Raw genomic sequence first — 25,992 nt, forward strand, 5'->3', positions numbered from 1 at the left:
TTTTGTTTTAAGGGGTGAGTTTCTTTTCTATTCTTTTAGGGTTATTTCTGCATTATGTACATATGAAGTATTGCACATGAACAAAAAATTGTTGAAGTTGGTTATGAAAGTCTACATAATATTCTAGTTTCCTTTTTTTACATCCATTGTGTGTGTGTGTGTGTGTGTGTGTGTGTGTCAACATTTCATTTATGGGGGAAAAACTTCAGGGGTCAATTCTCTCCTTCCACCAATATTCTAGTTTTCTATGGAAACCATTTTGGACTAATATAGAATACTTTAATGATATTTAACTCGGGAAATACTTAACAAAACTATTATTTTACTGTTCAAGTAATCCTTATAAGTATACATTTGCCTTATAATATTAAATTAAACATACAATAATGCATAAAATTGCCAAACTAGAAGAAAACAGATCATTGCTAAAGTGTTATAAATTGGCAAAAATGATGTGGTATGAAAAGTGGTGTTTTAATCTTGTAAAGAAATCCCTGTAGGGATTTCTATAAGTCATGTGTATGCATGCATACATAAATATGTACTTATGTAGATACTAGGGTCTTTGGCAGCTATATATGTAATGAAACATTCACATCTTTCGGGGGCAGAGGGTTACTATAGGTATCCTCCCCTGAGTAAAACCTCGTTTTCTTTCAAAGCTTTACTCTCCCTAAGTTCACCGTTTGTGGCTTCTTTGACTTCATAAAATGCATTTGTAGAATGATATAAAGGCCTATCTACGGACTGCCCCTGTTTCTCCCCGGCACTGCTTTGCGTGCCTGTCCCTGTTACCTCTCCTTTCAAAGCATATTCTGTTACATACTCTATGCTGGTGGCTGTGCCTGGCACATGATGGTTCTGATGGCTCAGCAGAGAGACAGCTTCCATCTCACGATTTATAAACTAAATCAATTCCCCCAGTCTACTTAGAGCAATTCAGATATACAGGGGCTTGCAAAGCATCCTTCCTTATTACTTTCTAACTATATTAACAGTTATCAATAAGCTTATGGCCCATCCTAGTTTCCATTATGAATACAGAGGTAAGAGGAAATAAACATATTTATGTATACATTTTTTATCAACTAAATACAATAGGAGATATAATAAAAAAGAGCACAGATTACTGTGAGTGAGAAAAATTAAGAATGAAGAAGTAGAGAATTCAGGTAAATCAGTGTCTCTCCTGATTTGTGAACTCTAAAGCAAGTCAATAAAAAAATCTAAATCCCCAGTTTCAAGGCAGACCCTGAGCTTTTAGTGCTTTACTAAGATTGTTGCATGACACATTTTATCAAGTATGTCCTGACTCTTCTTTTGGTCTTTAGAGTGCCAAGAGTTCAGCAGGGCAGAGGCAACCGACACGTGCACCCCTTTCTCAAGGACTCATCCTGGGGCTCTGAGAACACAGAGGGAAAATTGTTGGGACAACTGCCACTGAGTGGGAGTAATTGAACTGACCCCTTAAAGAAGATGAACTTTAAAAAAAAGATAGAAAGTAGATTAAAAATTACACAGAGATACTTAATAAAAAATAGAGTGAGAGCAAAGTAAGAAATAACTCTTAGATGTAGAATTAAAAAAAATTAATAGGTGTGGTGATTGAGAATGACCTCATAGGCTCCTTTGTTTGAATGTTTGGTCCCCAGTTGTTTAAACTGTTTGAGAAGGGTTAGGAGTTGAGGCTTTGTTGGAGGAGGGATGTCAGTAGAGACAGGTTTTGAAGTTGCAAAAGTCTATGCCATTGCCAGTTAGCTCTCTCTGCATAGGACTTGTGGATCAGGGAGGCTTACATGCCCACCTACCTACTGGCATGCTCCACTCCATGATCATGGGCTTGCCATCTGTAATACAAGCCTCTAAATAAGCTCTACTCCTTAAAAGTTGCCTTGGTCATGGTATCTTACCACAGCAATAAAAAAAATAACTAAGACAATAGAAGGTTGGTTTCGTACCAATTTAGTTCTGTCTGAAGCAATTACAGTAACTATAAGCGTCTCAGTCTAAATTGAATTTGAAACTGTAAGATAAAGTAGCAAAAGACTGAGGTGTCAAGTGAATCAATGTGGGTAAGAAGGCAAAAATGTATGGTGGCCTAGGCCATTTCCAAACGGAAACCGAGCAGTAGACGCAGCGCTCACCTCCTCCATTTCAAAGGAGTCGACTCCTTTACTCACGACGTGAGACAAATTCTTGAGCTTGTCCATGGGAATCCATTTCTCCTTCCAAATTTTCCTCCTAACTGCCCCCTCAGGCACTCTGGTATGAGGAGACTGTTTTGCCAACTGCTTGTCCAGAAGACCATGTGGAGGGAGACAAGGGGACAAGTCATTGCAGACTTGGGCAGAACCATGTTCTGTTGAAGAAGGCACGTGACCTCCATCATGGCTAGTGGAAGCCAATTGTAGCCCCAGCCTAGACTCCCACGGCTTTGTGGGCAGAGTAGAAATCCTGTCTTCTGTCTTGAATGATTCTGACAGTGCTGGGTTGCCATCTCTCCTGATGGTCTGTCTTGAAGTTCTCTTTAAAAGTTGACTCATTCTTCTCCGATGCTCTTTAACTCCACTCGATGTGGGGTTTTGCACACCCTCTCTTCCAACTTTCTCTTCATCTTGGCTCTGGGTGGTGTTAACATCATTCAGCAAAGATGAGAAAGCATTGGTCACATGATCCAGGATTTCCAACTGTCGGAACCTGCCTGAAGGACACAGGAACATAGAAATTTTAGGATAGTTTTTTTCTCTATGATACTACTATAAAGCAGTAAATTATATAATAAGGACAAAACAGTGGATCTAGTGAGATGGCTCAGCAGGCAAAGTCATGTGCAGCTAGTCCCAAGGATTTTAGTTTGATCCCTGGAATCCACGCGGTAAAGGAGAAACCCAACTTCTACATGCTGTCCTCTGTCCTCCACATGTGTGTTATGGTATTCAGGCATGTACACAGGCATATACACAGTAAGTGAATTAAAATGAAAGAAGGAATAGGAACTTAAAGAAAGGATAATGTGATTAACTGAGAAAACTAAGACTTTAAACTGTTAAAACTCTGTTTTCCCCAGCAACGCCACACTCTCTGAAAATGAGACCTCTGCCTAATGAGAAGTCACTGCTTCACAAGGGAGGCTGATATCTTTTCCATTTAGTTGCTTGGATGTGCATAACTTTGTGGGTATATATATATATATATATATATATATATATACATATATATATGTTTTTATATGTTAATTCATAAAAAAACCTAGAGCTATGTGACTCTATGTTTATGTGTAGCAATCAATAAATGTCAGGAGATAATCTCAAGCCTGAGGATGTAGCTGAGTGAGAGAGTGCTTTCCTAATGGACCAAGTCCCAATGTCCATCTGTACTGCTGCAAAAGATAAAACACATCCTAACGCTAACCCAGGATTCCAGCATGAAGCTGTCCAAGTATGCTTCCCACAGCTTCATACACTAGCTGTCTCACCGTCGTGTCCATCATCTCCATCCCCCACATATGGGATAGCATATGGAATCAGAGGCTTGGTTCTAAAAACATCCGTCACTGAAAGTCTAGCCCCACCGTGCTTGAGCTAGTACACACGCAGTGGCAGTGCTTAGCTCTGTGCCAAACATAGTAAATGTTCAAGTTTTCATATTCTAACTCTGATGACTGTAGCTATCTATACATGTAGCTGTGCTATTCAGCAAAACAGATGTGTGAATAGGCAATATAGGTCTGTGTTGATGTCCGTGGCTCCTGATATTATCAAAGGCAATGCCAATCCCAGGAATCTGGGCTGACACCTGTATCCATGTTGGTGTCCAAGGGCCTTGCTGCCATAAGGGGTCATGACAATCCGAGTGGCCTATATAACCACACAGGGCTGGGACTGGGCTGCTGCCATTGACCATGTCTGGGTCCATTGTCCAACAGCAGCCAGAGTCTGCACCGATGTCCATAGCTTGTGTTACCACAGGGGTCATAAGAACCATGGATGTTGGAATCTGAGGCTGTGCTGAGACAATCCTGTCCCTCACTGGCCCAGAATAGCTGCCCCTGTCCCTGGCTGGACTCTGCATCAGCTGCTACATGGGAGAACTGACCCCAGCACCCTGGAGATATGGCCCCATCCCTCACCACATGTGTAGGAGAGCTGGCCCTGATGGCATGGCTCCAGGAGAACTGACTCTGCCCCTTGCCTGTGGGGGTTCCCAGTAGCCCAGACCCATATCCTTGAGTTGGCCTACCCTAATAGGTACCCCATCTATGATGTGCTGAAGTGCACCAAGGGACTGGACCTGTTCATTGATAACCTCAAGGTCTCCATAACTCAGGGAAAAACAGGATATCTAAGAGGAGTTTCAATGAGAACCCAGTGAAACATCACCCAGTGGTGATGGTGTATCAGAAACTGGAGGCCTTGGACTGATCAATGGATCATCGCAATAAACATACTGAGTGACACATTCACATCTCCTGATGCCACTAGGATAAATGATGAGGTATTGGAAATATGGAGGACCATGGTGGGGTATTTTGTTTGTTTTGTTTTAAATTAATTTTTGGGAGGGGCACATACAGCAGAGGTAAGGAGTGTATATGGAGGGACCGGGAGGTGAGCAGGATTGGGGTGCATGATGTGAAATTTCTAAAGAATTAAGAAGGAATTATGTTTAAAATTTTAAAAGGTTATTAAAAAGGAGTATGCAGTTTTCAATCTTTCAAGAAACAAATAGTAATTAATGAGGAATGCCATTGGTTTTCATACTTAAGATGTTCCCAGCTTCTTAGTCTTTGTTCATAATATGGCTGCAATATTTTAATAATCCAGCAATATATGAAAGTGTTGGCTAAATTAGCATTAGAGAGGGACCTCAAGAAGTATGAGACAATTTAGGCATATGATGTCAGTTTGTAAAGCAGAGTAAATTATTTTTTTATTTTGGTGTATTGATATAATAAAACCATGATGAGGAAGAAGCAAGGATTTTATTTTGTAGTACAGCTTTATCAAAACCCTGATGGTAACCTAAAGATTACATGACTCGACGATGGTAAACACCCACATAACTGGGCAAAGATGCTCCTTTAGTCATATTTTCTTACTACTATGACCAAATACTCGAGAGACAAACTTGAAGGAGAAAGAGGAGATGTGTTTAATTTTTATTCACGTTTTCAAAGGATTCAGTAGATCATAGTGAGGATGGTTTGCAGAGTATGACAACCTAGCTTGTCACAGGCAATAAAGGCAGGGGAGGGAATATACGAGTTAGTGGGATTTCGTTTTTTCCATACTTTAAAAATTAATTTACCTCTTTTACTTTCCCATCAAATAGTATATTTAATGTAATTTGGGTACGTTCTCCCCCTGTATTCTGGTTACTCCCTTCTCCCCTCTTTTATCTTTTTCTCACTCCTGTCGCCTCTCCCTTGGCCCACCTCCACCGGTCCCTTCCCCAGACCCATCACTCTTGCTTTGCTTAGATTAACTAGTACCGTCTATGTGAGCCTTGAATGCAGCGGGGAGGAGTCGCAGTGGGTATCCATCTGAAGGTAATTACTTCCTCTCTTCCTGAATTTATCAGTAGTAAAGAGTTAGCAGTGAAGGCTGAGGTCCTCTGGGTCCCCCTGCCCATCTATAGCTGAGTGTTGCTGGGTCATTTCTTATGCAGACCAGAGCAAGCATCTTTAGCAGTTATGAGTTCAAAGTTATAACGACCCTGCATTGTTCAAAAGTCGGCATTTTGCAGGCTCTCACCCAATTTTTCTGCTATTAAAATATTTCCATACTCTCTTCAGTAATATTCTAAGAACTTTAAAGAGGATGTTATATAAGTGTTATAAGGACTAATCAGTTAGTTTCAGCACTTTGTGCAGCTAAGAGTCTTTCTGTATTCACTAACACTCTCTGGAAAGCAAGGTTTCTCGAAGGATGAGACTAACATTTATCTTTGAACATAAACACAAATATTTGGAAGTTACTTTGCTGTCTGTATTCTATTCAAGCACCAAGACTGTGGGATGGTGCTACTCACATTCAACAGAGTCCCCTCCACCGCTTTTATAGTTGATCCTCTCTGGAAACATTACCCAGAAGTGTGCTTTACTGAGTTCTTGTTTCTCAGTATAGTCAAGTTAGCCATCACAAGTCCATCCCTTGTCAACTTGTTACCCAAAACACCTAGAGCATCCCACTTCTGGCCTTTGCAAAACTCATAGAAGACTCATGTAAAAATGCATCAACCCATCTCCAAGAGTTTCTATACTCTTAACCAATAAGATGCTCAAAAGTACATGTTCAAAGTCTCCTCTGAAGAGTGAAGATATGTAAAATCAAAAGTAGGCTATATACTTCTGAAACATATTGGAGTATAATAAATAGTCCCCTTCTAAATGGAGATATATAATCACACAGCAAAGGCATGAGATCAAAACAAGTTTGAAACCCAACAAGACAAACATTAAATCTGCGATTCCATGACCACCATCCAGGGTGCAGATAAGCATTCTGTGAACTCCAATGGTCTAGTAAAAACTGAATGCTCTGGCCTTATTATGTCCAGCCGATGTGGCTTCTCTTTTCACCTTGCTCTGTCCGTTGACTGTGGTTTTCCATGGCAGATGTTCCATATTGCTGCAATCTCTAACTTCTGGGCTATTTTTTTGCATCTTCGGCTTCCCTCTCATAGCTACATATATACATTGTCCTGCCAGAAACTACATTTAGGGAATGTAACTGCAAATTGCCTGACATTGCAGTCTTTACTTTGAAATATGAATGAAAGCATCATAGCCCTTTGATTTTTCTATGCTGCATACTTATAAACCAGCATCATGAGCTGGGTTGGTGCTATACATCTTTAATTACATATAGCACATAAGAGGCAGAGGCAGGCGGATCTCTGTGCACTTGAGGTCAGTTTGGTCTACATAGGGAGTTCTAGGACAGCCAGAGCTACATAGTGAGACCCTGTCTTGGCTTTATTGAAGTAAGTGTACTTTTGGTATGTAGGAGAAAGTGAGGCAGCCATACCAGGACCAAAAGGCCCACCCATGGATCCTCTCCAACCATTTCTGGAAAAAGGGGACACCATAGTAATTCATTCTTGAAGTAAAAAGAGTATATCATAACATCTTCAGGATTACGTACTCATAATAAAACTTACTGCTGAGATTTTGAGAACCATTTCGGGGGGCGGGAAGGAGGAGGAGGAAAAAGAAGAAGAGGAGGAAGACGAGGAGAAACTAAACTGAGAAATCTAAGAGAAGTTTCTTTTCCCAGTAATTGAGAATAGTTCCCCTTCCCTGACTTGACTTCAGGTGAATTTAGAAGAACATATGTCAGAATCAGATAACCGCTATTTCCCCATGTAAATTTTCTCAAACTCTGTCATGTGTTCCACAGAAGTGTCCCTTGCTGACCCAAGTGGAGTTGCAGATTTAAATGAGTTTAAACATGCTATCCACATTCCCTCTAGGAGCCTGAGTACTTTCCATCAACCCCAGGTAAATAAACTGTTTAGCTACAAGGTTTCTTTCTCCTAACTTATTTGTTAATGCACAGCTTCTCCAAGAGGATCTGCTGAGCTACCTTAGAGAAAGTTATTCCACTGTCCATGGGATTGGGAAACATGCTAAGTACACACTGTCTATAAGGACTAAGTACAGGTAAACCACACATCGGCCAGATAATACAGGTGAGTAGCTACCACCTGCATCTCAAGGCATAGACAGTAGAAGTCTAAGCAGCTTCTAGTGGAGAAGAAGGTTTCACCTACGGCTTCACAGTGAACAGGCTGGTCTCTCTCTTGGGGTGTGGTGGATTGCTGGTGAGAGTGTGTTACCTTTGGGCTTACCCAGGATTGCACATTCCACTGCCTTGGAGTTTGTGACTTGTTTGGGCCAATGACATCTGAGTAGACCTGCGTTGAGTATACTTTGCCCTTCCCATCTTTCCCCTGTCATTACAGCTAGTGATGGTCCAGATTAGAGAAGAGGCAAGGCAGGTCCTCCAGTGACACTGGAGCACATCAGGCTTCCTTCTAAATATACATCCCAAATCATGGCAGACATAAAGAGAGATCAAGATGTCAATTTTTTTTTCTGTTTTAAGCCATCGGGGGTTTTGAGGGATCACATACAGCCAGCAAGCCTATCCTGTCAATTACTGTGGCTTTCCCCAGTCCTCCATGCCAGGGACTGAGATGCAGTGCCACAGGCTCCTACTTACCATACAAGTCAGGATTCTCGAAGTCCATCCTCTGCTTCTGTGCTTCAAGAAAAACACGGATGTTGATTCCTCTGGCTACTGAGCTGCACCCAAGGAATCTGGCTGGGATTTGTGTGCATATATCTGGCTCATCAGCACCAAAGCCCAGATCCAAGAGAATCTCCACAGGGTCTTTTTCCCAAAATTCCAACCATTCAGGAATGCTGAGATAAAAAATAAGAATAACTTTATCTATAAGAGTCCATTTATCCTCAAGTCATTTTTTTCCTACTCACCCAGTCTTCCAGAATTTGAGTGAAAGAAGATCTTGATCAGACAAACAGAAGGTAAACTCACTAGAACTCGCACAGCTCATTTAAAGGACAGTCGGTCACCCACCCAGGGACACTTGCCTGTGCTTTACAAACAAAACCGTGAGTTTATCCATCTGGCTTTCCTTTCCCACTGGGCAAATGGTAAGTGGGACAGGGCAGGAAGACTGAGGAGTGGAAGTCATACATTGACAATCACCTCAGAACAGTAGCTGATCACCAAAGAGCAAACAGAAACTGGCAACCAAAAAAAACTGGGAATGGAAACTCCTAGAAGAATCTATCAAGGATATCACTGAATGCACACTATGGGGTCAATGTTTCCAAATAATACCTTAAAGCCCCGAGGCAGGATTAGAATAGGCTGTGGTGTTTATTGTTTGCCTGCTTGTATTTTGTTTTGACTTGGCTGAGAAAAAAGAAATCCCTTTGTCAAAATGTTCTAGTCTGTACTGGCACTGAAATTAAGAGTCAGTTATCTAGGAATTTTATGTATACCAACTCACTTCTCCCTAAGAACATTCTGGTGTTTGAACTTCACGTGCCATTGACTCCGTGGGAACGGAAATCCCTCGCGAAGTTTCAGCAGGTTTTCTTGCCTCTTCAGGAAGGTCTTGTCTTCCCAGGCTACTCTCATGAGTTTATTGAGACACTGCAGATCATCTTCAATCTCAGGGGCAAGAGCTCGTCCCTGACACCATCAGTATCACTTTTGTAATTTCTGATGACACTCGCAGATTTGCCGATTTTCCTTCTTACCCAATCAAGGAAGAAAAGGCAAGCTAGGAACCCTCACTGAGGGGTCTAAATGGCTTGGCTGGGATACCTTAATCATTCAATGATCTGGAAAGCTGCAGTGACAACCAGTCATGGTATGCCATGGACAAATTGGTGTAAAGAAGATCCAAATGAGAAATTAGTTTGGAGAGAATCCTAAATTTTACATGAAATTTTAATTCATTATCCATTGATCTCACTGCATAAATCTTTATTCAGTCCATTTTTTTACCAATCTTTTTTGAACCTCTGTGGTGTTGTAAGTTCTGAGTCTAGGCACCCATGACACACAGTAAGCAAGGGACTGACTTCCAAAGGGTACAGTGTTATGGCCACCAGTATGATTATTGGTTGACTTGTCATTAAACATTGGATCATTATGAAAATATCATTAACTTGTAACATCTTTAATTGCACAAGAAATAAGCAAAGTGAATTCACCTTTTGTAGAGGGAAATACTGCGTATAAATCTTTGTCCTTAGTCCTTACCCTCAATCTACTAAATCTGTAAGTTTCCTTTTCTCTCTGGGCATATACACAATTTGTAAATTTTACCTGCTTGGCTTGCTTTGGGGCAGCTTGTGGTTTTTCCTTAAAATATGACAGTGATTGTTCTAACAGGCAGAGCTGCAGTCTGTATACATCTTCCTTGTTTTGTCAATGAATGAATGAAATTCCAGCAAGTGCATGGTCTAATCATGCATTGAGTATTTTCTCGTGATACATACTTAACTTCCTTTCCAGTTTCAACGCTTATTTTAATATGCTCTTGAAAACCAGATTTGGAAATTCTTTGTTCACCCTCTCATCCACTCATTCAACCAGAATCTCTCACGTACAGATCTTGAATTTCACAAAGCCAGTTGTTGAGAAGAATCAACTGGACGAAAGTCACATACCTTTGTGGTACACCTGTGGCGGAATAGCACGAGTTGAAACTAGTCCCTCTGGACAGGGTAGGTGTCTCTGAGAACTGGTGCAGAGATCTAGAAGGGAAGGGGAGCAAAGATGAGTCACATTAACCTAGATTCTCCCCGGAGGCCCTTGAGTTGATTTCCCTTCCGGGGCAAGCATTTGTGTTTCCTCTGACTTCTAATAAGCCCGCGGTGGCCACGCCTTGGAAGGAGGCAGTGTGTGCAGCGGAGGGCTTCTCCTCCTTTCGGAGCATTGTTATAGCAGGTGTAAAAATTTAAGTGTTAGGTGCCTGCGAGTGCTTATTAGAAAGGTGGCAGAATATCTCACTCTTGACAGATGGCAAATCATTGGGGGACCTTTTGGGAACACAGCTTTGCTAGGCTCCAACTTGAGGGAAGAAGTTAATATTATGGGATGAAAGACATGAAGCAAAGGATCTGGGGGTACTCCACATAATTTCTCACAATGAAGAAAGATGTCATACTTCATGGCTAGCTATCTCTGGCCTGTGTCCCCAGAGCTCCTGTGGCCAACCACAGGCAATAGCAATGAAGTCCCTTATTATGAAAAACAATGAGAATCACCGTATCTGGTACTCCGGTACTGTAAAACATTTTAAAGCATTTCCAAAGAAAATTGAACTGTATTATAATATGATCCTGTTTTATGTAGCTCAGGTATATCGTGGATCATATTAGACAGTTGGCATACAATTAAAGTTTATCAAACAACACTCTGCAGATGTCAATGTTCCCAAAGAGGTTTTAGTCTTGTCCATACTGAGTAAGAACATCTGGACCCTGCCTCTCTGTTTAATTGTTTTCTTTTTCACTAAAGATGAGAAAGAACATGTTCCTGAATAATAAGAATCTAGTTTTAAACAACCATAGAGCTTGAGGAAAGGGGAAAATATATCCTTTTATTTATTGCCTTGTGTACTGGTTAGTTGTTTTTTGGGTTTTTTTGGTTTTGTTTTGTTGCTGTTTTGTTTGTTTATTTTCAACTTGCCACACAAACAAGAGACACCTGTGAAAAGGGAACCTCCATTGGGGAATTGCCTCTATTACATTGACCTGTGGGAATATGTGCAGGGCATTTTCTTGGTAGAGAAAAACCCAGTCTACTGTGGATGCACCCATCCATAGGTAGGTGGGGCTGGGCTGCATAAGAAAGTTAGCAGAGCAAGCTACATTACTCTGTTTCAGTTCCTGACTCCAGGTTCCTGCCTTGAGTACCTGTCCTGGCTTCCCTGCGTGAAGGACCGCATCCTGTAAGCCAGATAAACCCTTTCCTCTTTCAAGTGCTTTTGATCAGTATCTTTTTCACAACATCAGAGAGTCAGACTGCTACTCCTCATCACTCTTTCTATCTTTGAATTTCAGTTTGATTTTTGAATTTGAAAGGTACATCTATTTTGTTCAGTTGAGCAACCTAGAAGCAGGAGTGGCCATAGGTCCAGAAGAACCCACAAGCACTTGTTGGTTTGATCCATCCTCGTGGGCATGAGCTTGTCCCTGAACCCAGCTCTTCATCTCCTCTTTGAACTCCCTGAGAGAGATTTTGTTGGTGCTTTATAAATATGTGACTGCATCAGATCGAAGTAACTGAGCACCGAAAGGAAGACAAACTGTGGAATGTGCGCACATCAGCACTGCACATGGAGTTTTCTGGAACAGTTCTGAAAGTCCAAGAATGACCCAAGAGCAGGAAGCAGTTCCCTGCCTCAAAGAGCACAGTCCTAGCTGTTTTTAAACTATACTGTGCCTTAGAATCGTCTGGAGGGTTTGCAAAGCACAGTTCTGGCCCCACCTAAGGTTTCAGTTAGGTAAGTCTGAGGAGGGCATTTATACTCAGTGTCATGCAGCTGCACCGGGGAGCACAGCCTGTAATCTGTCCTCTCCGCCATTAGAGACACACAGCTTCTCATCAACATGGAAACAGTCCGTGGATAGTACGCTGAGTAATACCATTAGCCAGACACAGACATGAGTACACCTTCTAAATTGATGCATTGCAGTCAAATGCATTTCCGCACAGACTATAATTAAGTTTCATAGCAGGTCAGCATTTGTCAGTGTATTCTCTCACTCCTTTATGATATTTAAGGCACCTCTAATTCTGCAAATACTATAGAAAATGCTCCAATCATAGTGTCTAAGAGAGGGACATTTCATGAGACCTCAAGAACTATAGAACTATTAAGAAGAAATCATTAGCTTTGTTTCTACCTCATTTAATGTTGTAGATGCAAAATTTCCAAGCAAAGTGGCCGACTCTGCTACCTACCTCATGTAGTCTTTCACGGTCATTTGAACCATCCCTTGTTCGTGCAAGGAAGCTGCAATCACACAAAGAAAGACAGGGGTAAACATGATTGTCATTCATGTCTGGAGAATTATTTCTCACCTGAAGGTGAGCCTCTGTGCGAATGGGTTCCTATGCCCACAGCTGCTGTATGGCACTGTGTCTCTACAAGGAATAAGATACAGTGCCCCAAATGCTAAGTGGTGTGAGAGGAAATGAGACCCAGTGTGGGGAGTGGGGTGGTGGGGTCAGCAGCAAACAGGAAACTTGGCAAAGGTTTCATGGAGAGGAGACATTTGGATTTGGAAGTGTGGTTAGAATTTCCTGGATGAAGGGGCAGCATTGTTAAAGATAACCAAAGTGGGATCTGCAGAAGGCGTGAAGCACCATTCTGGGGCTATGTTCACAGGATCATTAGCATCTGGAGGAGCTCTGTCAAGATCACAGATAGAAGGGCAAGGCCAAGGGCAGGCTGCCTTGCGTTAAATATTCAGCAGGTGCCACGCTCCACCAATCATTTGCATCTTCTAGTCCTTTCAATAGCCTTCCAGCTTAGGTCCTATCCTTGTTTTTCAACAGAATTCATGGAAACTAGCCATGAGTTCATGACCACACAGTCAAGTATAGCAAAGTTAAGTTAATTTTACCTTTATTATCGATTGCCACAATGATTGTTTATTTTGCACTTTGTGTGAAGAGCTTTGATCAACCTGCCATTTATACAATTTATTTTATTTTTTAGATTTATTTATTTTGTTCTATGTGCATTTTTGCCTTCATATAGATATGTGCAATGCATTTGAGGAGTCCAGAAGAGAGCATCAGATGTCCCGGAACCAGAGTTGTGAACGGTTTTAAGCCACCATGTGGGTGATGGGATAGGAACCCAGATCACCTGCAAAAATTGCAGCAAGTGTCCTTAACTGCAAAGTCACCTCTCCAGCCCCTATACAATCTTCTATGTTCTCCTAGTAAGTCCTCGAAATGGGGCTTATTATTTCACACTTAAGGTGGAAAGAAAGGAGACAGCACAGTTACATAAACTTCGCATGGCCAGTAAAATGCCACAGCTTATTTTGGTTTGCTGCTGTTATTGTTTTCTTTCTTTTCCAAACACCACACTGCCAACAGAATGTCCCACAGAATGCCAAAAAGCAGGATTTACATATATGCATCAGGATATGAAAATCCATTGTTTTGAGCAAAACACCGTGCATGATAAAGATGGTGCTGAGGATTCAGCTGCCTGGTAGCTGTAAGAAGGGGGATGGCCGGGGCAAAATAACTGTTGGACATCATAGGGGGGCAACTAGAGGCCACTGCAATGTTCAGACTGTCACTTGTCAACAACATCTGCAAATGGAAATATTCAGATCATGGGCAAAACTCCTTGCTGTTCTGTTAAGTGACATGTATAAACTTAGGTGTTGCATCTGTACTATGAGAAAATAACGCTTTTCTCCATAAGGAAAAAAAAAAAACCATGCCAAGATTTGAATGTGAAAACCTGACTGAGGGAAGCGCAGGGAAGAATGCTGGATGTTATAAAGGGCTTTACTTCAGAGCCAGGATTGCTCTAGGTAGTGAGTCACTGAGTGACGTCAAGGTTTCTAGGAACTTGACTGTGGATTTCAAGTTTGGAGACTGAAGATAAGAATAATTATATGCTTCCACAAATGATCCTGGCATAACTGCATGTCAGCACGTAGAAAAACACAAATAGATCCATATTAATCCCCATGCACAAAACTCAAGCCCAGGAATATCAAAGACCTCAGTATAAAACTAGATACACTAATCCTAATAGACGAGACAGTGGGGAATAACCTAGGATATGTTGGCACAGGAGACAACTTCCTGAACAGAACTCAGATAGCACGGGCACTAAGAACAAGAATCAATAAATGGGACCTCATGAGACTGAAAAGCTGTGCTAAGGCAAAGGACAAGGTCACTAGCACAAAACTTCAGACCAAAAAAGCCTTTGGGTGTGGAGAGATCAGTGGGATGTTCTGTGGGAGCTTGGAAGAGAAGAATGTGCAGAGTGGTGCCCCAGGGGGATACTTGGCTTGGGGAACTCAGGGGGAAATCTGGAGAAGTTATCTGGGCCCTTTGCTGTTTTGAATTAAGAGTCCGTTGTTCTGGTCAGCTGAGACTGAAGAGTCAGTCGTGATTAAAGAGGCCAGCCAGCACCACTGAAGTGAAACCTTGTGTTACTGGGACAATTGATGCTGGTCAGCTGGAGCTAAGAAATTAGTGGCGATTAAGAAGAGACCAGCATTGCTGAGCTGCAATCTTCTGAGAAGTGTTTCATGAGAGCACAGAGAAGCTGTGTTCAGGAGGCACTAAGGCTGGGCCTTGTGTTGACAAACTGGATTGGTAAGATGTAAAAGTTACCCAGGTGGTACTGGTTTTGAAGGCACGAGGGGGTCATGTAGAGAAGTTGAGGCTTGGCACTGTGAAAGGCAAGGAAGGGCCATTGATGAAGGTAAAGCCTCAGTGGCAATTGGGGAAGGGATCGTGCAGAGAAGTTGAAGCTTAGCACCGTGAAGAGAGCCTATGTGAGCTATTGGTGAAAGTGCAGCCCAGTTGCCGCAAGGGATCCGAGCGGTTTAGGAGATGCCAGTATCGTGGGATGACCATCAAGGTAAGCAGTCAGTGTGGAGTGGAGCCCACCCGAGCCTAGAAGACAAGCTGTATATACTGCAGAGGGCAGAGCCAGAGAAGTAACCCAAGCCCTTTGGAAGAATACAGAAGGTTGTGAGTGGATCCCAGACATTGGGTGGTTGGAATTTGGTTTTGGTTGCTTTGATTGTGACTATGCCCTGATTTGTTTCCTCTTGAAGTAAGAAAGTATTTTACTGGAGTCCACAGTTGAGAGATTTTGAATTTTAAAAGACTTTGGGCTTTAAAAGGGATTGTTTATTTTAAAGAGACTGAAATTTTAATGTGTTTGAATTTGTAAAGACTGTGGGACTTAAAAGTTATTTATATTTTTTAATGTGAGATCTTGGAGCTGACAAAGAAAAGAAGGGTTTTGGATTAATAGTGATGTGTTTGTGTATCAAGTTGACAAGGGTTCTGTTGTACTGACTGGCTCTATATATCAACCTGACATACTCTAGAGTCATCAGAGAGGAAGGAGCCTCAGTTGAAGAAATGCCTCCATAGGGTCCAGCTGTAAGGCATTCTCTCAATTGGTAATCAATGAGGAGGGCCCAGCCCATGGTGGGTGGTACCAACCCTGGGTTGATGGTCCTGGGTTCTATAAGAAAGTAGGCAGAGCAAGCTTTGGGAATCAAGCCAATAAGCAGCTCCCCTCCATGACCTCTGCATCACCTCCTGTGTCCAAGTTCCTGCCCTGTTTGAGCTCCTGTCCTGACTTCCTTCGGCAATGAACCACAATGCTGAAATGTAAGTCTAATAAACCCTTTCCTTTCCAACTTTTGGTTTTGTCATGATGTTTCATAGAAAACCCAACTAAGATAAGCTCTAAAGAGAATTCTCAATGGAGGGCTCTCAAATGGCTGAGAAACACTCAGCATCCTTAGCCATCAGGAAAATGCAAATCAAAACGACTTTGAGGTTCCATCTTACACCTGTCAGAATGGCTAAGATGAAAAACACAAATGACAGCCCATGCTGGTGGGGATGTAGAACAAGGGTAACGCTCCTCCTCTGCTAGTGGAAGTGCAAACTTGTACAACCACTTTCGAAATCAATATGGTAGCTCCTCAGAAATACCACTCTTGGGCTTATAACCAAAGGACACTACATCCTACCAGAAGGATGTAGGGACCTAAATGTCCCTCAATTGAAAAAATGGATAAAGAAAATGTAGGATGTTTACATGGTGGATTATTACCCAGCTGTTAAAAAAATGGTATCATGAAAGCCACAGGCAAATGAATGGCAATAGGAAAGATCATCCTGAGTGAAGTAACCCAGACCCAGAAAGACAAACATGGTATGTGCTCACTTATAGGTAGACAATAGCTGTTAAGTAAAGAATAATCATGCTGCAATCCACAGACCCAGGAGGTTAAGTAACAAAGAGAGCTCAAAGGGGTACAAATAGATCTTCATGAGAAAGGGAAATAGAACAGATTTTGTATGTGGGTAGGGTATGGATGGAAATGGGAACAGGAGGGAACAGGCAGAGGGTGGTGGGGGAAAGAATACTGGGAGAGATGACTAGAACTGGAATGCATTTGGGAGGATATGTAGAAACCCAATTCAGTAGAAACTCCCTGGAATGTACAAAACTGACCCAAGCAAAGCCTCCTAATAATGGGGGATACGGAGTCCAAATTGGCCATCCTCTATAACCAGGCAAGGTCCCAGTAGTGGGACTGGGGCATCAACTCAGCTATAAAGCCTTCGACCTACAATTTGACCTTTCTGCAAGATATGCTGGTGTAATGGTAGAGCATACCTTGTGGGAGTGGCCAACCAATGACTGGTCCAGCCTGAGATCTAAGTCAAAGAGGGAGGCCATGCCTGTACTGCATAGATGCCAGGAACTACAGGTAGGACAGCCCAGAGAGCCAGGAAAGAACCAAACATGACTAGAAAAAAAGTCAATGAAATGATTCCTAGTGATATTCTGCTGTACTCATAGATCAGTGCCCAGCCCAGTTGTCATCAGAGAAGCATCACTCAGCAATTGATGGGAGCAAATGCAGAGATTCACAGACAAACACTAGGCAGAGTCGGGGGAACCTGGCAGAAGAGTGGGAGGAAGAATTATAGGAGCCAGAGGGTTTGAGGGCACCATGAGATTATGGCCCACAGAATCACTTAAGCAGGGCATGTAGGGGCTCATAGGGACTGAAGCAACAAACACGAGCCCTGTATGGGTCTGAACTAGCACCTCTACATATTCCCTATCATTATGTTGCTTGGTATTCTTCTGGGACTTCCAAAAGTTGGGAGTGTGTCTCTAACTCTTTTGTCTGTACTTGGGACCCTTTTCCTCCTACTGGGTTGCCTCATTGTTCCTTGATTTGAGAGCTTAAGCCCAGTCTTATTGTAACTTGCTAGGCTGTAGTAGGTGGGTCTCCCAGGCAGTCCTGCCCTTTTGTTTCTAAACTGTGGGGAGAGATGGGGAGGAATGGAGGAAGAAGAAACTGAGGATAGGACATCATATATGAGAGAGAGAGAAAAAAGAGTAATCATGTTACTGTTATTATTGCTGCTGTTGCTTTTAAGACAGGGTCTCCCTGTATACTCTAGGTTGGACTTGGAGTCAGGTTACTCCTACCTCACAGACTCTCCAGTGCTGGGACTCCAGGTACATAGTGTCGTGCTTGTTTAAGGAATGAATGTGCATGCTTAAAAGAAGATATTAAAGGCTTAGCTATCCTGCTAATCCTGCTAAGAGATCTAGAAAGAAAAAGACTTCAAGTATATAATTGAAATGTGAGTATATAGATGATTTTGTGTGTTTGTTTGTTTGCTTGTTTGTTTATTTGTTGCAAGGTCTCGCTATGTAACACTGGCTGTCCTGGAACTTACTGCACAGACAGGGATGGGCTCAAACTCATAGAAATCCACCCAAGTCTCCCTCCCAAGTCCTAGGGTTAAAGGTATGTGCTACGATGCACAGCTTAAATAGAGGACTTTTCCACAAGCCAAGCATGCACTATTACCCTATAAAGAGTCAGTGAGAGGAACAATACATAGAAGGTACAGCAAACCAAGAGTAAGGTAGGTTGGCAAATAAAAATCTATTTGAAAGGATATGGCACAGCCTGACACTAGGTATGAGTCCTGTACATTCTCTCAGCCCTATTCCCATGACAGTCATCACCAATCAATCACGTCAATTTTTCACTGAGCCTAGACAGACTTTCTGAGTCTTTATCTGGTGGATTTTCACGTGAAGTGAACGACATTTGTTATAAAGTTAATGGGTAACTTTTTAAGAAAACTAATATTTGGTCTTAGGAAATCATCTAAAATTCATCATTACAGAGTATTCTAGGGAATGTGATATTGCATTTAGCTGTTCTTTTGCTATGCCGAGACACCCCAGTCAGCTGGAGTTTGTAAACAATCATCTGCTTGATACTGATCCCTCACCTGGCTAGGCATTAATCCACAGAGGCACATGCACTCACGGCGCAAAACTCAGTCTTGAAGCGTCTTGAGATCGCAGTATAACAGACAGTCAAGTGACATGTCACATGAAAGAAAGCTGATTTACCACCTTATTAATCACATCATAAAACAAACACAGCACAAATTCTTGGCAATTCCGTGAAGATGTGATGTCAGGGTGAGTTAAGTGACAAGCTGCTGCCAAATGGAAGGTAAAATGAATTCTGTTTAACATTTTAAACAAACTTCCATATGATTTTCTTCCCTCTTTCTACCAGGACGCCCTCCGTTATGACTTCTCAAGCCACTGAATGAATGCCTGTGCACGTCTGGCTCAGCTTGTCAAAGGAACTCTGGAATCTTTCTGTGTAGCTCTCCCCATGGAAGAGCTCTGTGGTTCTGGGGTATTTTGTGTGCTTTGTCCTATGGCTGCTCCCGTGCGGCCTTGGCCTTGTCTAGTTGTCTATTATGGGTTTCCTAGAACATGTGAATGAACATGTATCCAGGCAGGGATTTGGCACTGTGGCCACAGTGAATTGCTCAAACTGTCAGAGAGCAAATGATCCATTTCCTGATATTGATGAGAAGAATTAACTTGGTCTTACTACATTTTAAAACACCATAGCCCCTCAGAAAATTCAGTCACCCAAAAAGCTCTGTTTACTGGACTCTGGATCTTTGTGCCCTGGACTTTGGGAAACTTCAGTGGCCACACAGCCCTAGCAGCCACACTCCAGAGAACACATCCCTCTACCTGACTCTGTAGTTAGGAGCAAGCTGGTTGCCAGGATACAAAGGGCAGCAAGCAGGGGAAAAAGAAGTTGCTGAAGGTAGCATATGTTCTATGGAATGTGATGTGAGACAGGCTTGCTCACATTGGGGGATCGTGTGGTCTCCTGGTAAACATGGCAACCTTACACCATCAGCACCAGTGTGGGGGAGGAGCTTCCCTATCTTCCAGCACTCAGCCACATCCTTCGAAGCTCAGCATCAGCAACAGTAGGAGACGGCTGCCCAGTCACCTCAATCCCATCATCATGGACACACACATAGAGCTACTGAGTGCTTTCAATGTGAAACCATCACTCCCATCTGCATTTTTTCTGACTCATATGGTAAGCTTCCTGTAGGCCAGGGTTGAGCTTGTCACCTGAAGGAGAGGCACATGCTAGTGGCCCACAGTGTGCCAGGACTCACAGGGATTGGAATTCCAAGACTTTCCTTAAAACTTGGAAGCAAGAGCAGAACAGGCCCAGGTGTCTTCGGGGTAGCAATCTGTTTAAGGCAGCCTACACTCCAATTTTCTAGTCTCTATGCCTGCTTCATTAGTGACTATCTATCTGCCCATCTCCTTCAAGCATTTGCTGCCTCTGATCAGAGCAAGAATCTGAAGCACAGGGAACATCATCACAGGAGGGAAAAGTTTCCCCCGTTACCCCAGACATCCTGAAACTTCTGTAGGCATCAGGCTTAAGGCTGTGTGCGCAGGAGGCAGACCTGGTGAACACACCTGCAGCTATGACGTAAGGCAGCGCCCTGCTAGCTGGGCACCTTCAGGCCCACACTCCATCTCTTTCTGGCTTTGATTCTTCCTCTACCATTTCCGCCTTCCAGGATCCTTTCTTAGATTTTTAATGCTGGTTGAAATCATTTGGAGCAGGTGAAGCAAAGGTCAGCAAATTCCTATTACCCACAAGTTCCCTAAGCACTGGTTTCAGGGGGACGCTGAAGTGAGAACAAAAGTCCCCGCTCTGTTGCTTTCATTCCCTTCCGTGGTTAAAATTCCCATTCTGCTTCCTTCTAGATATAATCTCCAGCCACCCTCCCTACTGTTAGGTGGACTCGTGCCATCTGAAGCAGCAGATACCGCACTTAACCCTGCACAATGTATTACTGGAGAAGATGCAGTCAGATATGCAGAAGGCACTAATTAGCACCTTTGTTGGCTTAGAATGCATTTTTTATTTTGGTTTTCCTAAGCATTTCTGACTGATTCATGGAAGACATTTGGTTCTTTGGAATATCGTCCAATAGACTAATCAAATTACAGTTCTGCGGTGCTCTGAAAGAATAGCATTCTGCAGCTTTCAGCAAATTTAACTCCTGCCTGGCCAGGACACTTTGTCGCGGTAATCCACAGTATGTTTGTCTGATTTGGCAAATTATTAATCTATATTCCTACCCCAAACAGTCTCTTACATATTGGCTGACACCCATGTTCAAAATCTTGTGGCTAATTGGAATCATTTTCTTTCTCCTGACCCTATGTGCTGTTTATTTTCTGAGTGGCACATGCTTCTTTGTGTTCCAGAGGTGACACCAGTGCGAGCCCTCACCATCTTAAGCCTGAGTCTGTCATCATCTATGCTCCAGGTGTAACTGCCTCTCCCACAGCCAGGAGAGTATCAGAACCTCACGTCTGTTTCCTCTTTGAAGTAACATCATAGGCCGCACCAATAGAGATGCTCACCCAAAACTGTTCATCTGTCTTCTAAGCAAAGACATGACATTAAAATCTTACTGCTCCCAGACCTCAGTTACAATTGCCCATGCCTTGAAAAACAGACCTTAGATGTCACTCCTGTGCCATCCCCACCCTGAGACTATCTATGATTCTCCTTCCTGGAACTTCTGAAATTTATCATCTGAGTATATTTTATTTAAAACAAAAATGCCAGGCCCAGTTTCTCTCTCTGCCTACTGATCAGGATGTAAACCTCTCAGCTACTTCTCCAGCATGATTCCTGCTTTTCTGCCACCATGCTCCCCACCATGATGATAATGGGTTAACCTCTGAATCTCTATTCAAGACCCCAATTAAATTCTCTCTTTTATAAGAGTTACCATGGTCATGGTATCTCTTCACAGCAATAGAACAATGACTAAGACAGTTGGGTACACTACCAAACATTTATCCATTAATAAATCATAAAGAATTTTATTTTAAAACAATTCTTTCCTATAATAATATAATATATCATTTTTAAAATTAAATAAAATTTGCATACTAATGAGATTGATTTGATAATATAATGTATAGAACTAAACTATTTAAATATTTGCTACAGTGTATAATTATAGAGCATTCAGTGTTTTGAGGAGCTTAATGACACTCTGATTTAATAAATATCAATCCTGATAATATCCCTTGCACAAATACATAGTACAAAATGGCAGAAGCATGTTTAGAGCTATTTCAGAAATTGTGGGAAATTCTGTCCTATTTTCAAGCCAAAATTCATTTAATAGTTTTTTTAAACCCAAGTCAGCAAGTCAAACATCAGTTTTTAAGATCAAATGTTCCAATCAAACATATCCAAAGATAAATTATCTGATACTTACACACTGAGGAAAGATTGTAGGAAAATGTTGAAAGTTTTACATCCCATAATTAAATTGTTATGGTTCTGCAAAGGTAGAAACCTTTCTAAGTGCAGTAATTCCCTGAACTTCATGACACACAATGGTCCCATAGCATTCTAGGGTGATCTAGGCAGCATTCATTGGCATTGCATCATGACCTTGGTGTGTGTGAGAACCAAGGTGAAGTCATGTGACACAAGTCTGGTTGAGCGCTGCCACAGCACTTTGGATTTCATTACATATTTGATTTGGAATTAAGTTTTGGTCATCATTCAGAAACTCTTAACTGTTGCCAGATTTTTGGTGACACCCACAGCTACATGACCCCATGTGAAGTCGCAGCCATTGTTCAAGAAGCAGGGAGCAACATTCTTATCCTAGCATGCTTTCTCTTCATGGGCTTTAAGGGGCTTCGGCTGGATTTACTCTGATCCTTTCTTATGACACAAAGCACCATGCTTGCAATTGGTTTTCTAATTTCTTATGATTTAATACATCCCTTCAGGAAATAAACAAATTTACTCCTCTGGGGACCGGTCTAAGGATTGGCAGGTGCCTAAAATCCTAGAGTTCTGGAGGGAGAGGAATAGAGTTCAAGGCTAGTTTGAGCCATTGACAACAAGCACCTGTCTTAAAAGAACATGGTCTAGCACAGAACTCGGTTTGATGCTGCTTGCTTAGTACCCAGAAGACCTTGTGTTCTGTTTCTAGTACTAAAAAGCAGAAAAATGGGAATATTGTAGATTGTGAGTGAATTAACAGTCCACTAAGTAGCTGTCACTAAATACATCTTTCCTAGAAACCGATCTCCTGACACGGGAAATTGCTCTGACCTTTTCACTCACAAAGATTGTTGGGTGTGTCCACCATGTCCCCTGTGTTACTCTACCTGTCAAGCCTTTGTCTCACCTTTACACTGTAATGACTACATACTTTCCCCGTCAGGTGGTAGAGACAGTCAGTGTGCCCTTGGGTGGTGGGGATGAGTTTGTCACACACTGACGCTGTCTACAGTTTCAGTATGGACTGTGAGGATATCCGTCTGGGAAGATGGATCTTATGAACATGATCTTCAGTACTGTGTTCTCAAAGAGACTCTGATGTCTGGTTATGGTGTGGGCAGAACTATAATGTGCCACCAAGCCCACAGAGTCAAGATGTGCAACTTAGAGACCAGTAAGGGGAGATTGCCTGGACTCAGCAGTGGGAATTTTTAGAAAGGGAATAGAGAAAGAAACCGAATGGTGCCCGAGTCCTGTTTATAAGTCACCACCTGCTGACTTACAGTGCTCTGGGGAGACGTAAAGGAAGTCACGTGGCTTTGAGTTACAATGCTGTGATATCTGTCAGCAAATGGGGCAGACGGTGAAAGAGTATCATTCACGAGCTCTGTATCAGTTGAGACGTAAGTGGGAAGGGCAGCTGCCCAGCCTTCTGTAATTATTAAAATTAATATGGAAAGAGGGGACAAGGGAGCATATCCAGTCTAGTTAGAAGGAAAACTTTGTGTTAAGTCATTGTCTCTGTGGTAAGTAGGAATATAATGTGATGTCACCTTATATCCTGTGAGGGTTTTCTGAGTTTTAACCTCATCATTTCTCAGTAGCAATTTTTTTGTTTGTTTTTTGTTTTGTTTTGTTTTTCGAGATAGGCTTTCTTTTTGTAGCTTTGGCTTTGGTGCCTATCCTGGAATTCTCTCTGTAGACCAGGTTGGCCTTGAATTCATAGAGTTCCACCTGCCTCTGCCTCCTGATGGCTGGGATTATAAGTGTGTGCCCTTGCTGCCTGGCTAGGCAGCAGCTTCTTTTCTTCCTCCACTGCAATCTATTTTTCTTTCCCCACATGTCCCAGTGTGGCTCTGGACTTCCCAAAGGTCTGTGTATCTTTATGCATATACAGACAGGCACATGGGAGGTTCCAAGTCCATCTTTATGACTGCATCTACCCTTCTGCGACCCAAAACCATGGCGTTTGACAACTCAGACCCATTACCTGCAGCACAAGAATGAGACAAGCTCTGTTCCCACATGGCTTACTTAGTTCAAAATATGATCAGTGAGAAGGGCCGTGGAAAGCAGAAGGCTCAACTCACAGGTAGAAAGCTCTTCTGTTGTTAAAAGCTTTGCTGAAGATGAAGGGGCTACCAAATAGAAGCTGTGCCCCTCGGATCTCAGGACCACACAGAGACCCTGCTTGCCTCATGGCTGTTCCTTTGTAGTTCACCAGCTTGGCTCTGATGAGACCAGGTCATGAGTTGTATTTTCCAAGAAGTAAATTTTTTAATGCACTATGACTGAAGGCCTCTCCACCTGTCATGAGCAAGAGTCAAAGACAGGTCTGTGCTGTGAGATGCACCTACCTATGTTGTGGTCTCTTCCTTGAGTCTGAATTAATATGGATAGAGAGGTTGTCATATTTAATTTATTGGAAAAAAAATGTTCAGAAATTTTGACATCATAGAAGCTTCATGTTAAAAATAAAGCATTTTAAATTAAATGTGATTGAACTGCCTTCTAAGCCTTTCATGTTGCTATGCATAGGTTACTGTTCTCCTTTTCTGTCATCAGAGAAGTGTCTGTTACAGCCAACAGCAGCAAGCTCAGAAACATCCAACTGAGGATGAGAAAAGAGAAGCTTAGTGCTTAGCACCAAGTGGGTCATCCACAGCGTTCTCTCTGAGGCTTGCAGTCTATCTAGGAAGAAGGGTGGGAGGAGGGGACGGCCAGAGTGTGGCGAGGTATTTTGTAAAAAGATTTCTCTTGGAATGGTATGGCCTTGCCTTCGGTGAACCCCCTGTAAGTAGAGAGACTTGCACAAGAGTGGGCCTGTCAGTATTTTATCATGGAAGAGGAAAGGGCTCATGAGGCCTCAACTCTCCCTGAGGGATTGTTGACACGTAATGGTACTTAGGGAAGGGTGTCACTTTCTTCTGTCATGCCGCCACTGATTGGTTGGATATGATCCAGTAAACAACTTTTCACCCGTGCTCATGTGAGCAACCCTAATTAAACTCAGTAGAACACACACATGGCGTACAAATAGGAGGGAACTTTCTGGGAAGAAGGGGGAGATGACAAGAGGAGAGACTGTGGACAACAAGAAGTAATAGGAGGTGATGATGACAAAATTTCATTATGTGCATGATGAAACCGTCAAAGAATAAAAAGTAAATTTAAAATATAAAGCAAACAAATATAGTTGTAGTTCAAAATGTTAAAGTAAAATGCCCCAATTTAAATTGCTTGGCAGGTAGCAGTCAATCTTAATTGAAGACACGGTGAAGGATGCGGAACGATTAAGAGCAGCGAGGTAAGACTTGCTATAAGATCAACAGATTTCTCTATTCCTAGTTGACATCATATCCGGACATGTTCTCCAGGCATTTGCTCAATCCCAGAATGTTAATTTGCTTTAACGCCTATGATCTAGTCTTGGTGTCAATGTTATTTTCATTGTTAGTCACAAGATTTCATCTGGTCATCTGAGAGGTACTTATAAGACAAGGACATTTTATAACAGAGAAATCTTAGAGCCTATGAAGTCTGGTATTTTCATTTAATGAAGATGGAATCCATGAAACCTGTACTCATTATTTTAATAACATTATCATCAAATCCTAGGGAGAAAGTCTAATACATTTCTGTCTCAGAAATAGTTGTGCTGTTTGGTTTAGGATTTAGTCATTTGTTGATCTCTAGGACAAATCTATCATTAGAGAAAAGAGAGAAATATAATTTTGGATACAAAAATACCAGATAGAAAACAGGTTTAGAAATAAAACTATAGTATATTATGAATAATTAAACAATTTTGTTATCATAATTACATTCTTGCAAATGTCTGCATAGCCCCAGAGAGTTTCCTGCTGCCATCTGAGTGTTTGATGGCAGAAAGGATACGGTTTCAGCCCACTACCTGCTGCTGGCGACATGGCTGTGCTTTCTGAGTCCTGCTCTTAGAAAATCAAATGAGCATATCAACTTATTTCTGAAAG

The 25,992-nt window shown here is 42.1% G+C and overlaps 1 protein-coding gene across 1 annotated transcript in view; it reads right to left on the reverse strand.

Moving 5' to 3' along the window:
• Itprid1 (ITPR interacting domain containing 1) overlaps window positions 1-25,992 on the reverse strand; it is a 96,743-nt gene that overhangs the window by 68,375 nt on the left and 2,376 nt on the right. The window contains exons 4-7 of the mRNA XM_038320749.1: window positions 12,516-12,567; window positions 10,214-10,300; window positions 8,226-8,428; window positions 2,145-2,701 (exon numbers count right to left, since the gene is read on the reverse strand). Coding sequence (XP_038176677.1) covers window positions 2,145-2,701; window positions 8,226-8,428; window positions 10,214-10,300; window positions 12,516-12,567 — 899 coding nt within the window. The remainder of the gene's footprint in view (window positions 1-2,144; window positions 2,702-8,225; window positions 8,429-10,213; window positions 10,301-12,515; window positions 12,568-25,992) is intronic.

Source organism: Arvicola amphibius, chromosome 2, assembly GCF_903992535.2.
Source record: "Arvicola amphibius chromosome 2, mArvAmp1.2, whole genome shotgun sequence".
NCBI classification, from domain to species: Eukaryota; Metazoa; Chordata; class Mammalia; order Rodentia; family Cricetidae; genus Arvicola; species Arvicola amphibius.